Source organism: Hoplias malabaricus, chromosome 6 (assembly GCF_029633855.1).
Source record: "Hoplias malabaricus isolate fHopMal1 chromosome 6, fHopMal1.hap1, whole genome shotgun sequence".
NCBI classification, from domain to species: domain Eukaryota; kingdom Metazoa; phylum Chordata; class Actinopteri; order Characiformes; family Erythrinidae; genus Hoplias; species Hoplias malabaricus.
In genome coordinates, this window is record NC_089805.1 from 29,744,364 (window position 1) to 29,759,142 (window position 14,779).

Sequence of the window (14,779 nt, forward strand, 5' to 3'; positions counted from 1 at the left end):
GATATGAACATTTAAAAGGAATGCAGCTTACAACTGCCTCCAGATCCGATAGGCTTCAGTGGATTGCAGCACATACACATTTCTAACACAGTCTCACAGGGCTCCATACTGGGTCTTGTTTCTCTGTGTATTGTTTTTTATTTATTATTTATTTAAATAAATGGTTAAAATGCATTTAATTTCATACAGTAACCTTTCCAGGAAAAGCTTGCATCTGAATAAGACACATAATGGATCCTAAACCAGGAAGAGGCCACATATTGTATCCTGTCATTTATAGTGGAGATTATGCAAATAGCCCTGTTTCTACATTTCACAACTGTGATAATATACTGTGCACTGAACATTATAATTGATTTATTTCAAAGTTTCTCATCAGTCTGATGTTTTAACTCCATCCAATTTATAATGTGCTTTTATCAAGTCATTAGTGTGATAATCACTCAACAGAAAGCAAGTGCAGGTCATGCTGGACATATCAGAGTGGCTCTGATATGTTTGTGGAACTGAAAAAAAGGAGAGGAGAAATGATTAGTAAGTGATTTTAATTCAGTCAGAGATAAGAGCACTTTGGTTTGAGCTGCTTTCATCCAGAATTAAAGGCCTTTCTTTTTCCAGGCTGAACCAGATCTGTGTTCTCAGATAGCAATGAAAACTCTCATATCCACTGCATAATTGCTTTTCTATGTGCGCTTGCTCAATCACAGGCAACATTAAGCCAACCACAGCCCTGCTGTCCTGAATTGGTAGCAATCAACCAATCACAGCCATCAGCCTGTTTTCCAAGGACAGGGTCGTTGTTGGGGAGCCGGACCCGCAGGGTCGTAGCCATAACTGAGGCTATCCGAGCTGTTGTTTTTATTTATCGTGCTCCGTTCGGTAGATTGCAACTGTTCCTCCGCGAAATTGAATCGTCAATCACGTGCCTTCAGGTCTGGCCAGAACCTGTAGGCGTAAGAGTTTCCATCCAGGCAAGAGAAACGGCCTTTCAGCCCTTTCTTCAGATTGCATTTTTAAGATGACAAGTGCTTTTATTGTGAGGGCAAAAGGAGTACGAGTTAATCTTTTCAGCTGAGTCAAATGGTTATTGACTGGCCTCGGGGGGGGCAAGAAAACAGGGGTGGGGGGAGATACACTGAAATGAGCTTTTTCCACCCTTTTTGCCACCTCAGATGAAATTTTATGCCCCCTTTTTGTCAGTTGTATTACAAAGCGCCTCAGGGCTAGCATTAAGAATCCACAACAAACACACAATCGCTGAGCCATCCAGCCCCCTATCAGAAGCGATTCCACAGTTGCCAACGATTACGCTGTCACTGCGCCAGCATGCCGCCTCACCCAGGGGCACCATATAAACTGCAAAAACTATCAGTTCAATCTATGTCTCTTTTTACCTCCGCTATTGGCCGTTAAGGGCCCTACTCAAGGCCTCTGAAGCCATAGCTCCTCCGAGCAGTAGCAGCCACTCGCTGGCACGCACCAAGACCTGGGAATACCGCAGCTGGTTGTTTATGGAGCCAGGGCTACAGAGCGCTTAACATTTCAATTAGACATGTTCGAGTGAAGCCTCGACACGTTTATTATTGTGCGTTACACCAATTTATTCAGCTGAAGTCAATTCTATATATCCAGTCTCTGGATAGTGACAGAGTAATTAACTGTAATTCTCTCCTTACTGAGTCTTTTAAAGGCTGATGTAAATGCAGCTCCAGACTGAATTAATGTTTCTGTTCGCCTGTGATTGCAGATCATTCAGGACCGGGTCCTCCAGCACACGGCCCGGAGCAGTCTGATGTGGAACAGCCATCCTGGGGGACTCTTCACTCTGCCCCAATACTCTTCCTACCTGGGAGACTTCCCCTTCTTCTACGCTGGCCTTGGTAAAACTCCTTAGAGATCTAAAGTTTGAAAATGTACTGCTGAAGATGGAGTTTGAGCTTTGCTAAGCATCAGTGTTGTCACTGGGCAAGAACTAGGTTGTTTAGGGTCAGAAATGAGAAGCAGAATCTGATGTTGTCTGTGTTGGTTTGAACTGACAGTGAAAGTTCCACACTTGCAGAGATAACCATAAACACACATACATAGTCAGATATATACCTGTGTAAAGTCACAAATATGTGCATTAGTGAATTTACAAATATTCAGTTCCATGCTGAGAACACCGATTAAGATAAAATTAAATTTGAAAAAATAAATCAAAGATAAACAAACAAGGGTTAAGTAGATAGGTCAAGAATAAAGTGACTAGTAACTCAACACTTGGGATTGTGGTATTAAGCTCAAGACACGAGCTCTTCATGCTTATTTAGCCGGGTCTTTCTAAAATAAAGGGGATTAAATAAATGGCACATAGTATATAAAGTTGGGATGGATGGCATGGTTTTAAAAGAGCTTCGAGTGTCTTATTTTCTTAATAGTAATCTCAGGTCTTTTACAGGTGAATGATGCAATGGTCCATTATTATAGACTGTAAGATCTATAGCCTTCATTATGCTCTTTTTCGTCCTGCCTTATTTCAGAGCATAAAAATGCTATGGTCCATAAAAGTTCATCTACTAAGTAAACTACATTATGCTGCTTTTTTTGGCCTGCTTTATTATTTCTGAATTTCCTGTCCTAGCACTTCTTAATTGGTGGAGATGATGAGGCACTCAGGTATGGCCATTTCCAAATTTAGACACACAGCTAAGTGATGGCCTATTGTGTGGTGTGATAGATTATTGACTTGGCCAGAGTAATTGGATGGCAAAATCCATATTTGCAGACTGGAGTCATACATTGCTGCTGTTGCTAATGCACCCACACATGCCTCTATCTTAATCTGTGCTACTTGTCACTGCAATCAATAAAAGGCTGCTGATTGAGCACCTCTTGTTAGTGCTAAAATTAAAAAAGAAAAAAAGTGCTATAACAAACATGAATTATGCTGTCCTGTCTAAGCATTTGTCTCTAGAGCAGCAATTAAATTTGGTAAGATGAGTAGAACAGCTTTGCCATTTCAGCCCCAAAACACAGGCCCGAGGACATATGAAGTCAAATGGTCTGCTGCACTTTGTTGCAAGGAGATAAGAAAGGGCACCAAAGATCTTTGTGGATAGCTTTGAAAGAAGCAGCTCCTCATCTGGAAAATCAGGGATCTATGACTTGAATAGGTTCCACAGTGGCATTGATAAGTGATTGCTGATTATATCGAATGTAATTACAAGTTTCCCTGTGTTGTTTCAGGAATCAAACCGTACTCCAAGTTCACCGCAGTGATTCATGCTGTCACCCCCCTGGTGTCCCAATCTCAGCCCATCCTCAAGCTCCTGGTGGCGGTCGCCAAATCTCAGTACTGTGCTCAGGTAACAGCAGACTCCTCCACTCTTAACCACAACAGAAACAGAGACAGGCCATGACTGAGTAACGTACTGTGAAGACCTGAAATTAGGGCTGTGTCCATATGTCCACACAAGTTGCAACAGTTTCAAACGAATAACATTCAACCCTCTATAAAAACTAGAGTTTGAGACTAGGAGCAAACTTCATGTGCCATGTACTTCAAAATATACTTCTCTGCCTCATACATATGCATTTGAGAGCTTATAATACAAAAAATGGGAGTTTTGCCCAAAACGTGCGCGGCTGATTATAAATTCTGTTTGATTTACTAATATTTGAGCAACTTGTGGCAGCCAGGTTTACTTCGAATTTTCTCCGCCTCTTAAAGCTAGGCATAAATAAATGGTAGTGTTTTAAAAGCCTATTACAGCAAGACTTTATCAGTGACAGCAGACAGATGGAGGCAGAGACGTCCAAAATGTGCTCAAAGAATCTTCGCAAAGTAGCTCTCACCTCTCAGGGCCGTATACATAGGTGAGAAGTTGCGGTGCAAAATGTGACTTGATTTTGCAAAAAAAAATTCAATTTTTGACTTGAACTTGAACTCAATTTAATTAACACAATAAAGTCGTAGAAGAAATTTGTGACTAGCTTCTGCGTATAAGACCATGAATCTGTTTTTATTATTATGGCATTTCTACATCACTTTAGCACAGCTACTGCTCTTGAGATTGTGTACAAATGTCAAAAGTTTACAATTTCTATGTCACATCTACGCTTAGACTGGGTTGTGTCTGTTCATGTACAGGCGCCTGGCCCTGGGGTTTTTGCAGATTTGCTGTATGGCAGCAACAAAAGTTGAGTACACGTTGCAGTGGTTTCCGTGCCCAGAGTTTATTTCCCTCTTAAGGAGAATTGGATGCGTTCTGCAGCAGAAGTGTTTTGTAGTGACATCTTTGTGCATGTGGATGCCTGGTCTCTGCCGCCCCCACTGCAGCAAGCCGTTTTGATCCTCTGAGACTGAATAACAGCTCGGACCTCCCGATCGCCTGTGTGTTTCCATGGTATCCATCACCTTCTGCGAAGCTAGCAGCCCTGGGAACCAGAACGTATCGATTCCTTTCCGCCTCGCACAGAGCGAGAGGCAAGAAAAGAGGGAGGGAGAGAGCGAGCAAAAGAGGGAGAGAAAGAAGGATGGAGTGGAGGAGAGCAAGACCGATGGATTAAATGCAAGGCATCCCTGTTGACTGTGTGAAGCGAAATGCACTCGTCTCCTCTCTGCCCCGCAGGAGGCCTGAAACAGCGAGGCTGCAGAAAGCCTTGGCTTTTGTTTTTCTGAATTGAACGCAGTCTCGTTCAAGTGAAGTGCAGGGATGGGAGTAGCAATTATTGGAGCACTCTTTTGCTTCCCTTCATCAGGCTGATCCCCCTCCTCGCAGCGGAACTGGAGGAAGGGGGTGATATAAATAAATGAGAGAGAGAGAAGGCGAGAGACACTTTTGAGCAAGTTCTGGCAAGCTAGTTCTAACAGTGGGGGTCTCCTGCTGTGAGCCACCGTTAGAGTGAGAGAGAGAGAGAGATAATGTGTGTGCGTGTGTATGAGAAGTACACACTCACACACATATACCTCCACCCCCAGAACAAGGGGAAGCTGATAGAGATACCATCTGCCTTTCAGATTCTCCAATTAGCGTCAGAGGAAGCCACAGCTAATCACTGTTAAAAATACACCTCAGCCACTGCTTGCCTCGCGCTTCACACAGTTCCCAATCACAGAAGCTATGAGTTCCGTTGTTAACAACCATTTACCATCAGCGTTTAGTAAAAAGTGTGTCATCAATGTGTTTTTTAAACCTAGCGTTGTGTTTTCTGACACCTTCCTAAAAGAAACATTTTCAGGAAAGACTCCCAACAAGATGGCTGTTCTGATTAGGGCTTTGGGAACCTGTGCTGTAGACGATGTATATTTGGGCCTTTTAAATATTGGAATATTTGTGATTTAACATGGTTTTTGGTTGCTTTTTCCAGCATGAAAATATTTGAGATTTGCCATCCATTTCAAGGAGATAATAGAATGAAAATTAGATTTTGATTTGTTTATTTTTACAGTTAAATGTAGCACCGACTGCTTGTGTTCCAGCATTTTTATATCTTTCAGATACTTGATTTAATAATTGAATATTAGGATGAGTTTATATATACACGTGTTCACTATCCATGCCCAGCCCTAGTTGCAGTTTTTGGATGCTGCTGTGAGCTCAGCAGCCAGATCAGACCCACAACCAGTGTATTTCAGTGGAGTCTGGAGCCGCTCCAACCGTAAAGCCTTCCACATTAAACATTTATGAGAGTCGATGTAAAAGACAAGCCAATCGCCAAAGCCTGCTGTAATTACTCAGACACCTTCAAGGTGACAAAACATAAATTAGTTAGAAGGTGGGATTCTATCATTTGCAAATGTTTCAAGCGAGCCATATTGCTGTTTATGCCATTTTACTGATTTGCATGAATATTAGTGGCTCGTGTAAAGAATTAATTGTCACAGATAGAGTGGTATTCATTAAAGCACTTGAAGATAAATGTGTGAATTAAGAGAAGACTCTGTGTTTTACCCGGATTCTGAAAGCGTCACACTCCAGCTATTTTTGGATATGCACTGCAGCTCATTCAATTAGTACAATATTTTACAGCTAATCTAAATATCCCTCAGAAAGGTGGATGGCTGAATCATGCTGTACGTCTTCCCTAAGGTCTGAAAGTAATTCAGGTGAAAAATGGGTGAAGAAAAGGAAAGAAAAGGCAGAAATAATCACACATGACCCCCCCCTCCTCCTCCAGATAATGTTTCAGACTCATTGTTCTCTCTTTTCCCTTTCCCCTTGTTGCTGATCTTTCTCACTTTTCTCTTTGCCTCTCCTTCAGATTATTGTATTGTGGAATTGCGACAAGCCTTTACCTGCCAAGCATCGATGGCCTGCCACCTCTGTGCCCGTCATCGTAATTGAAGGAGAGAACAAGGTGGGTCTTCCAAAAACAATCATTGATAACACACTTTGTGCTGAAGTGTTTGCACTGAAGACTTCACCCTTATTTTGTTCATTTTTCCTTAGCTATACTGTCATCTCTGCATACATATTTATCATATTCTTTAGGCCGTTTTGAATCTCTGTGCTGCTTGGTTCCCCCCATATATCTTTTAATCTCTTAAATTCCAGCTCATTTCCATTTCTGTTTCATGGAATGCCATTCATTATTAAAGCATGTCATTGCTAGCATACATTCACCAGGTTGTAATGTATTTGACAGCATCCACACCAGCAGTACGTAACTACCTACGTAATATTGACTAGTGACTTCCAAGGTCCTTGAATCGTGTTTTTTTAATCTGATAATTGTTAAATTACGTTTTAAGAAAGGAGTGATAGTGAGAGACACAGATAAAAGGTACTAAGCTTGACCTTATCCAGTGTAGATGTCTCGACAAAATTCTGAACTAGAGCTCAGGGTCACACACACACACACACACACACTCTGAACATTTACCATGCAGTGGAGAGGGATTAAGTTTCTGTTGGCTGCAGGATGCAGAGAGTGAGGTGCCAGTACGCTAGTGGTTTGTTGTGCTTGTGGCAGTCTTGTTTACAGAGCTGTGTGTGTGTGGGGAACAGTGGCAGCTCCTTTGAGCCGTGACTGACAGTGTAGCCCCATGCCACTACGTACGTTTGTTTTTGTATATAGGTGTGTGTGTGAGAGAGAGAGAGAGAGTTGCTTCAGGCAGAATTCAACTCAAGCACATTCCTTCAGTTTGCTGAATGTGTCACAGTTTGAACGTCACGGCCACCATCTGTGATTATAGGGCACTTGTAAATATTCATCGTCTTTGGAGCCGGCTCCGAGTTTAGTACGTTTCATGTCTTTAGTGCACTTTGAACTGTGTGATGCATGATTCATATGTTGAAAGCTGTGGAGATGCTGTTTAATACAACAACAGTGATATAAAACCATGTCATCACAGTCCTGAAAACATTTTTAAAAACATCTATTAGTAGAGTGATATACTTTATAAACAGCATTTACCTTAAGAACTGAAAAAAAATAATCACGGGTTATTTGAGGTTTACGTACAATCATGGCAGTAAATGTAATTACAGTTATACGTAGTTTGGCCGATGCTCTTATCCACTGTGACTTACAGTTACTTAAAGCAACACTAGGTAAGATTTGTTTTTTGTTTGATTTGCTCCTGAACTTCCCCTACAGTTGCAGAAGTGGAAGAGAGAAGATGCATGTCCCTACCCTCCTCCAAAGCTAGGTTACATAGTGCAGTTTCTGCAGTGCTGAGCCTGGAGTAGCAAAGACAGAGGCTTGATTCTCTGTTACAGCTCAGTGGAGCATCACAATGATTTTAAATCTGTAATTTTGAATCTGTAGTGTAATATATGTAGGTGAATACAGTGTTGCCCAAGGACTCTAATTGGTCTAGGGTTGTGTTTCTACCCAAGTGATGCTCGGAAGGCGTTTGGAACTAGCTCTTATTTTGGTTGTTTTTTGGCACCGATGATAACTTTATATTCCTGTGCACAGTTCTGTTATGGTACCTGAAGTGTGTATGTGTGTTAGTTTGTGTAGGAGTGCGTTTTCCACTGTTTTGTGTTTGTAAGCTGGGATGTGTGTGGTCTGTGTGTGTGTGTGTGTTTGTATCGTGTGGGTGGTTTTGTTTTAGTCCAGAAGTTAACGTAGCTGTGTTCCTACTCACTGCTCTAAGGCCTGTGTCTCTCATTAGCATTTTGGTGTCCCTGACCTGTTCACACTGTGAGAAACACTATCCTCATTTACTCCCGCACACACGCACACACGCACACACACACACACACACACATTCTCGCTTTCACGCTGTTACACACACACGTATGCGTTAGCTAAATATTTAAAAGCTATGAATATTGCAACAGGACAGCAGGAGGAATGTGCAGAGCGTATTTTCCTTCTTTTCCCACAAAGATAGAATCTTATCAGACTGATGCGGCTCTGAGCCAAACTGATATGAGACTAGAAACGACCAAAGCAGCATCTAATAACACACCTGTAAACAGAGCTGTAATCATGTTTCTCTCTCTCTCTTATTTTCACCCCCTCCTTTTTTTTGCTCTTTCTCTAATCTCATTCTTATCCGCTCCATTCTTTCTTCCATTTGTCTCTCTTTGCCTTTCTCTTCTCCCCTCCCTCTTTCTCCTCTTTCCTCTCTCACATTTTCTCCCTCCTCCTCCTTTTTTTTTAATTTCCATCACCCCTCCTCGTTATCCCACTGTTTTTCTCTTTCTCCCATTCTCTGTCACACACCCACTTATTTTTTTTCATTCTTTTCATTCGTCTCTGTGCTCTCCTCTCTCTCTCCAGGTGATGAGCAGTCGTTTTCAGCCGTATGAGAGTATCATCACCGATGCTGTGTTGAGTTTAGATGAGGACACCGTGCTCTCCACCACAGAGGTAAGGCACTCTTTCACAGTTTTCACAAACACAAAACACTCCGGAATTTATGAGCTTGCCAGCCCACCCCTTCTCCTCTCCCTCACCTCCTCAGTTGTTCGCTACCCCATCATCCCTCCTCAGGCTGTGTGTTCATGTGAGAGGGAGAGTGAGTGAGCGAGCGAGCGAGTGTGTAAGGGTAGTGCTGGCAGTACTCCAGTGGAGCTGTTGAGTTGAGCTGTGTCAGCATGGAAGATCTGGCCCCTCCGGGCTTCCACTTTCTCACCACTGTTATCACTCATGTCACCTCTGCCTCTCTCTCTCACTCATTCGCTCACACGCTCGCTCATTCCCTCACACCATATGTGAAGTTTAGAATCTGCAGTCATGTAGTCTGTTGCGTCTGCATCAGTGACACTGTCCTTGATGAAATAAATGTGGAAAGAATGTTGTTCCTTAAGTCACTGTCCAACCACAAAGCCACCATTTCTCTGTCTGTGTTAAAAGTGAAATACACAGTTTTATTTGAACAGAATTTGAATAAACTGTGCACTGAAAATTGTGTGATCAGACCAATGCTTCTTTAGGTTAAAACCATAGCTACATTTTGTTTAATAAATCATTCCTAAAATAAGTGGTGCAGCAGTGTGTAAGTATTGGCCCAATCATCCGGAGCTCGCCAGTTTGTTCCCTGGTGATGCCACAGCTGTCTGAGGCTGGCAGCCCACGGAGGCACAGTTGGCCAGTTACAGCCGGCATCTGTTAGCAGGCACAGCAGATCTGGACAGGTAGAGAGCTCCACACGTTTTGCGCTGTCTGTCCAGTGGCGTTTGAGAACAAGCAGTAGCTCTTCCCTCTCTCATGTTCCAGAGGAAAAGAATGCAAGACATTGCTCTGTTTAACTGCCCTTGGTTGTGCACCACTCATTGAAACACTGCATTAGATTCCAACATCCTGCTTTAGTACAGTCATTAGTGCTTTCACAGTCATTAGGAGGAAACTGTTCAAAGACACATCTGTGTGAAATATCTGATATCATTAAAGGTCTTTACAAATCTACAGGTGAAATAAAATAAATAATGACCCCAGTATTTGTATATTAAGTTTTTTATGCATTTTTTATTATATATGTATTATATTATGACCCTCTCTGTATTATTTATAATCAAGCATCTTCTTGCGTCCCAAAAAAATACTTCATATATTCAAGAAGGGTGTGGCATTAGATCTGTGAGTGCAGCTGTTGGCTGTTTAGATTTAGTGCTTGGTCTTGTTAATTCTCCTTCTGTGAAGTTAGCAGCAGGGTTGTGTGTGTGTGTTTTGTAAGACTGTTCTTTAATTCAGTGCTGATTTTATATCCAGCCATGGTTTGGGATCTGTTGCGTTTGATGTGTTTCAGTAATTATTTGTTTAAAAGCTTTGATCTGAGAAAAAGGAGGGCATCTAACAGCAGTGCCTTTGGGTGAGTGAGTGTGTGTGTGTGTGTGTGTGTGTGTGTGTGTGTGTGTGTGTGTGTGTGTGTGTGTGTGTGTGTGTGTGTGTCCGCGTGTCCGCTTGCATTGGTGTTACCCCCTTGCATTGGGCAAATTTCTCACAGTTGGGTTACGTTGTAAGAGTGGTTTTCTCCTGGCCACATCTGGTCCAGATGTTAGCTTTACGGTTTCCATTGTAAAAGACGGTGAGGTATTTCTGTATTTAGAGCAGCACATTATATTTTGGCATTTGTGATCTGCGGCAATATACAGTCAGATTGTCTGAGAATAGTGCTGTAACAAACTCAGTAAGTGAGGAAAGTAGTTTATTTTGGTGTTGAAAGTGTAGATCAGGTTCGTAGTTGTGTGTCCAGTGACCCTTAAAGTGCTGTACTCTCGCTCAACGGGGTGGTGTCCTCAAGGGTAAGCTTTCAATGCCCAGTGTTGTGGAACATTATTGAACCATATGTATATAACATAAGCAGTACACTTCTGTACAGTACCTTATTTTCTGCTGGTGTACACTTATGATCTGAATCCATCTTTGCATCCTAATTATAATCACATGCATATTTTCATTATTTATCCAATCCTAGACCTCCTGATTTATCTGCTCATGATGGGTCTGTGCTGAATGTTGTGCCCTGTAGGTGGACTTTGCCTTCACAGTGTGGCAGAGCTTCCCAGAGAGGATTGTGGGTTATCCTGCCCGTAGTCATTTCTGGGACAGTAATAAGGAGCGCTGGGGCTACACCTCCAAATGGACCAACGACTACTCCATGGTTCTAACTGGAGCCGCTATTTACCACAGGTACTGTCCTACCGCTCTGTATTCACACAGCATTGTGTACAGCATCACACGCCTCACTGGTTCTACTGCTTGATCACAGGGCACAGGGACTATAAATATGAATCAAAATCCAGGGCCTGACATTAAGAGGGCGGAATATTATCTTCAACAATTTCCTGAAGCAGATTCCATACAATTCATATCCGAGTATGATGGTGGTCAGTCTGAGTGTTTACTGAGGTTCTGCACCACCCTGTTTTTAACTCCGTCTCTTTCTCTTCTGCAGATATTACCACTACCTGTACACACACTTCCTGCCAAGCAGCCTGAAGAACATGGTGGACCAGCTTGCCAACTGTGAGGACATCCTGATGAATTTCCTGGTGTCAGCTGTGACCAAGCTGCCGCCCATCAAAGTCACCCAGAAGAAGCAGTACAAGGAGACTATGATGGGACAGGTGATGGTCAGACTTCGTATCTGGCTCTGATTTCTCATTCTCTGTTTATGATATGAATTAGGGTTTTTATTTATGGGTCCTGGTGTCCCACTGCTGGAGCTACTTTAGCCACAACTGTCTACTTCTATTGGCTTTATTTAAAGGTCCATATCATAATAAAACTACTTCTTTAAAGTTTCAAAATGTACCGTTTCATGAAGGTCCCACTCTAAAACATTTCCTTTCTTCCGCAGTCATCCAGAGCATCTCGCTGGGCAGACCCGGACCACTTTGCCCAGCGGCAGACATGCATGAACAAGTTCGCCAGCTGGTTTGGCGGCATGCCCCTGGTCCACTCCCAAATGAGACTGGACCCAGTGCTGTTCAAAGACCAAGTCTCCATCCTCCGCAAGAAATACAGGGAGATTGAGCGTCTTTGACCAGACGGGCGCCCCCTGCTGGCCACGCAGCAGGGGGCACTGAGACTCTCTGTGGAGACGAGGGAAACCACTGAGGTTTCGGCTGCGGTTGCCCCTCTGTCTTCCACACAGTAAGCTGTCAGTGATGGAGCTGGCAGGACGTGAGCGCTGTCTGGGGACACTCTGTACACAGGCACACCCACAGCACGCACACTTTTGACCACGAGACTCTTTGGAAGACCTTTTGATTTGTTTCGTTTTCTTTTGTAATGAATGCCGTAACTGACTGACTATCTTTGCCAGCACATGAGAGAAGATGGGGGAAGGCAGGAGGGATGCATCAGTGTGTCTTCACGCCACATCAGGATCTACACCACAGTCCACCACCACCACCTCCTCACAGTTTCCAAATATCCTGCCGATGCCATACGTCCTGTCTCTGTCTCTGTCTCTCACCAACGATGTCCCTTGACTTTGTGTGTTTGTTATTTTGTCTGAAAGCTGGTGCATTTTATCATTCTGTTCTTTGAATCATTTCAGTAGCGAGCAGTAGACACTCATTGTGAAACCGTTAGTGACCGCACAAGCATAGTTTACTGTTTATTGACAAGGGAACTGGTCTTCATTTCCTCCTCATTGCCAATATCTCCACTATACTAAGGAGGCACCTTCACCATGATTCATGAGGTTTTGTTTGTTTGTTTATTTAATTGCTAATTCCTTCAGTGCCAAGATTTTTCAGTTGCCTTTTAACAGACGTATCATCACCCCTTTTAAATTTATTTATATATTGTATAATTAAAATCTATGCACTGAACTTTCTTCATTGATTCTCAAAGCTATCATCACCTTCACGCGAATCAAAAACACAAACGGACGGTGGCTTCCGGCCTGTCCTGTTGTGTAAAGTGCTATTGTTTTTAAGAAAAGCACTTAACACTGGGTGTGTGACAGGGTTCATTGTGACTTATAGGCCAAATTTCAGCAAGCCGTTCCTAGCCTGTGTTCTGTTCCAGCCCAATGAAGAATGAGTTATCTGTCAGGGTCAGGGCACCGCCTCATCGTTCACCCCTTTGCAGTCGTCCTTTCTTTATTGTGACTCGCCTCCATGTACACCACTTCCTCACCTCACTACTAACCCATGCCCACACATGATGTATGTCCTCAATTTGACCTGTTTAGAAACAGGTGTGTGTTTTTATTAAATAAAACATGTGCATCCTCTCAGTCATTGATTTTATATCAAGGGAATTGAGCTTAAGAAAAGGGGCAGACCCCTGTGCTTCTCTGCAGTCTCCAGTGCAGAAGTGTTAGTCTTTATAATGGAGCAGAGCTCTCTGCCAGTCTCTGCTCACACAGGTACTTGAATGTCTTGATGACTTGAAGGAGCGCTGTGCATTAGTGGCCTTTGTGAAGGTGACTGGACTTAAAGTGAACCAGCTGTGAGCCAAAGCCTGTTTTCCCCCAAATTCCTTTATTCTGTGTAGAAGATAACATCCATTAAAAACCAAGAACGTGAACCCTAGTGTAGAGAAAGGCATTTAGACAATTGGAAAAATACAACAAACCATGAATTAACTTTTATTTGTTTCATTAATTTTCTGAACTTGGTTTAACACTCAGTAAGATTCATAAAATCCATTCATTATTTTGTCATGTTTAGGAAGTATCTGATTCTGAAAACTATTGAAATTTCCACTAAACTTGTCTTTGTGAAGATCTGAAACAAGCTGGTTTTTAAGAACTGCCCTTTTAAATAAGTGGATCTTATAATGAAGAGTTGTAGAAAGTGGAAGCGAATCTGAGTTTATCTGTAAGAGTTCTGTGTTTTGCAGGTTTCCAGGAAGCTGGGTTTATCTGCTCTGTTCGTATTCAAACACGACAGATGTTAGTAATTAATGAGCAATAGCAATGGAGCTGGAATGAAACCACTGGCCCACATCTGGTCAACTATTAAGTTCAGTAAACCCTCTTATTTAAATTCATATCAAGCCTTTATCTACGATTGTCCGAGTTGTTGTGACCATCTCATATCAGAGATATTCCATTTCAAGCCTTGCACAATTTCATTGACAAAGCAGACATTTGAAAAATGTAAGACATGCTGTACATAACTGTATTTATTTTCACACAATTAAAATTAAGCAAATATGTATAGTACGCCATTTCTGACACAACCTGGAGATGATTTTGGAGGACAGATGTACAGCATCAAAAATTCTATTTTGTGTATTATGTACATTGTCTTTTTCCTCCTAACTGTTTGCCAAGAGGGCGCGATTACAAGCTGCTTGCCCTAAAATGCCCTTGGTCCATTCTTTTAACGTGAGTACATGCAAAACTCAGCCTGCGACGATGTGCTGTTCCGCTGCTATTATCAGTTTGTTTGAAAGCGTTCATCGTTAATTGGCACGTTTAGAATGTCAAAGCTGCTGCCACTGTGTACTCTGTCACCAAAGACTTGTGGTAACCAAGAGGCACTAGGTAATTATTTTCTTTCCTCCAGTTAAAAGGTTCTTTTTCTTTTGTATGGCTGTAATACCTGCTCTGGATTCTTTTTGGGGCCAGACACTACTCTATTCTCCATCTACTATTGCTGGCATCGTAGTTTGTAAGGGATTATTTTTCATTCCTCTATAACCTTCTGTTATTAGCAATAAGGAGACGGCAGTCTGAGAAACACTGAGGCATGAGCAGTCATTCTTTCAGATTTTCTGATTGTGCCTTTGATGAAATTTGATCTGCGAATTTTAACGACCCGATTCCGGTAGAGAGGGGTATAGTAGACGTGTAGAACGCCCTAAAGGCATGCCAGATAGCAGCTTTACACTGTCTTACACTGGAGTCTCTCAGCATCCATTACACACTCATCGA

General features: G+C 42.4%; 1 protein-coding gene across 1 annotated transcript in view; it reads left to right on the forward strand.

Moving 5' to 3' along the window:
- The window catches only part of ext1b (exostosin glycosyltransferase 1b), a 78,045-nt gene extending 63,721 nt beyond the window's left edge, over positions 1 to 14,324 (forward strand). Inside the window, exons 5-11 of the mRNA XM_066675930.1 lie at positions 1,748 to 1,880; positions 3,226 to 3,344; positions 6,244 to 6,339; positions 8,719 to 8,808; positions 10,910 to 11,070; positions 11,336 to 11,507; positions 11,741 to 14,324. Coding sequence (XP_066532027.1) covers positions 1,748 to 1,880; positions 3,226 to 3,344; positions 6,244 to 6,339; positions 8,719 to 8,808; positions 10,910 to 11,070; positions 11,336 to 11,507; positions 11,741 to 11,926 — 957 coding nt within the window. The 3' untranslated portion in view covers positions 11,927 to 14,324. The remainder of the gene's footprint in view (positions 1 to 1,747; positions 1,881 to 3,225; positions 3,345 to 6,243; positions 6,340 to 8,718; positions 8,809 to 10,909; positions 11,071 to 11,335; positions 11,508 to 11,740) is intronic.
- Positions 14,325 to 14,779: the final 455 nt, after the last annotated feature.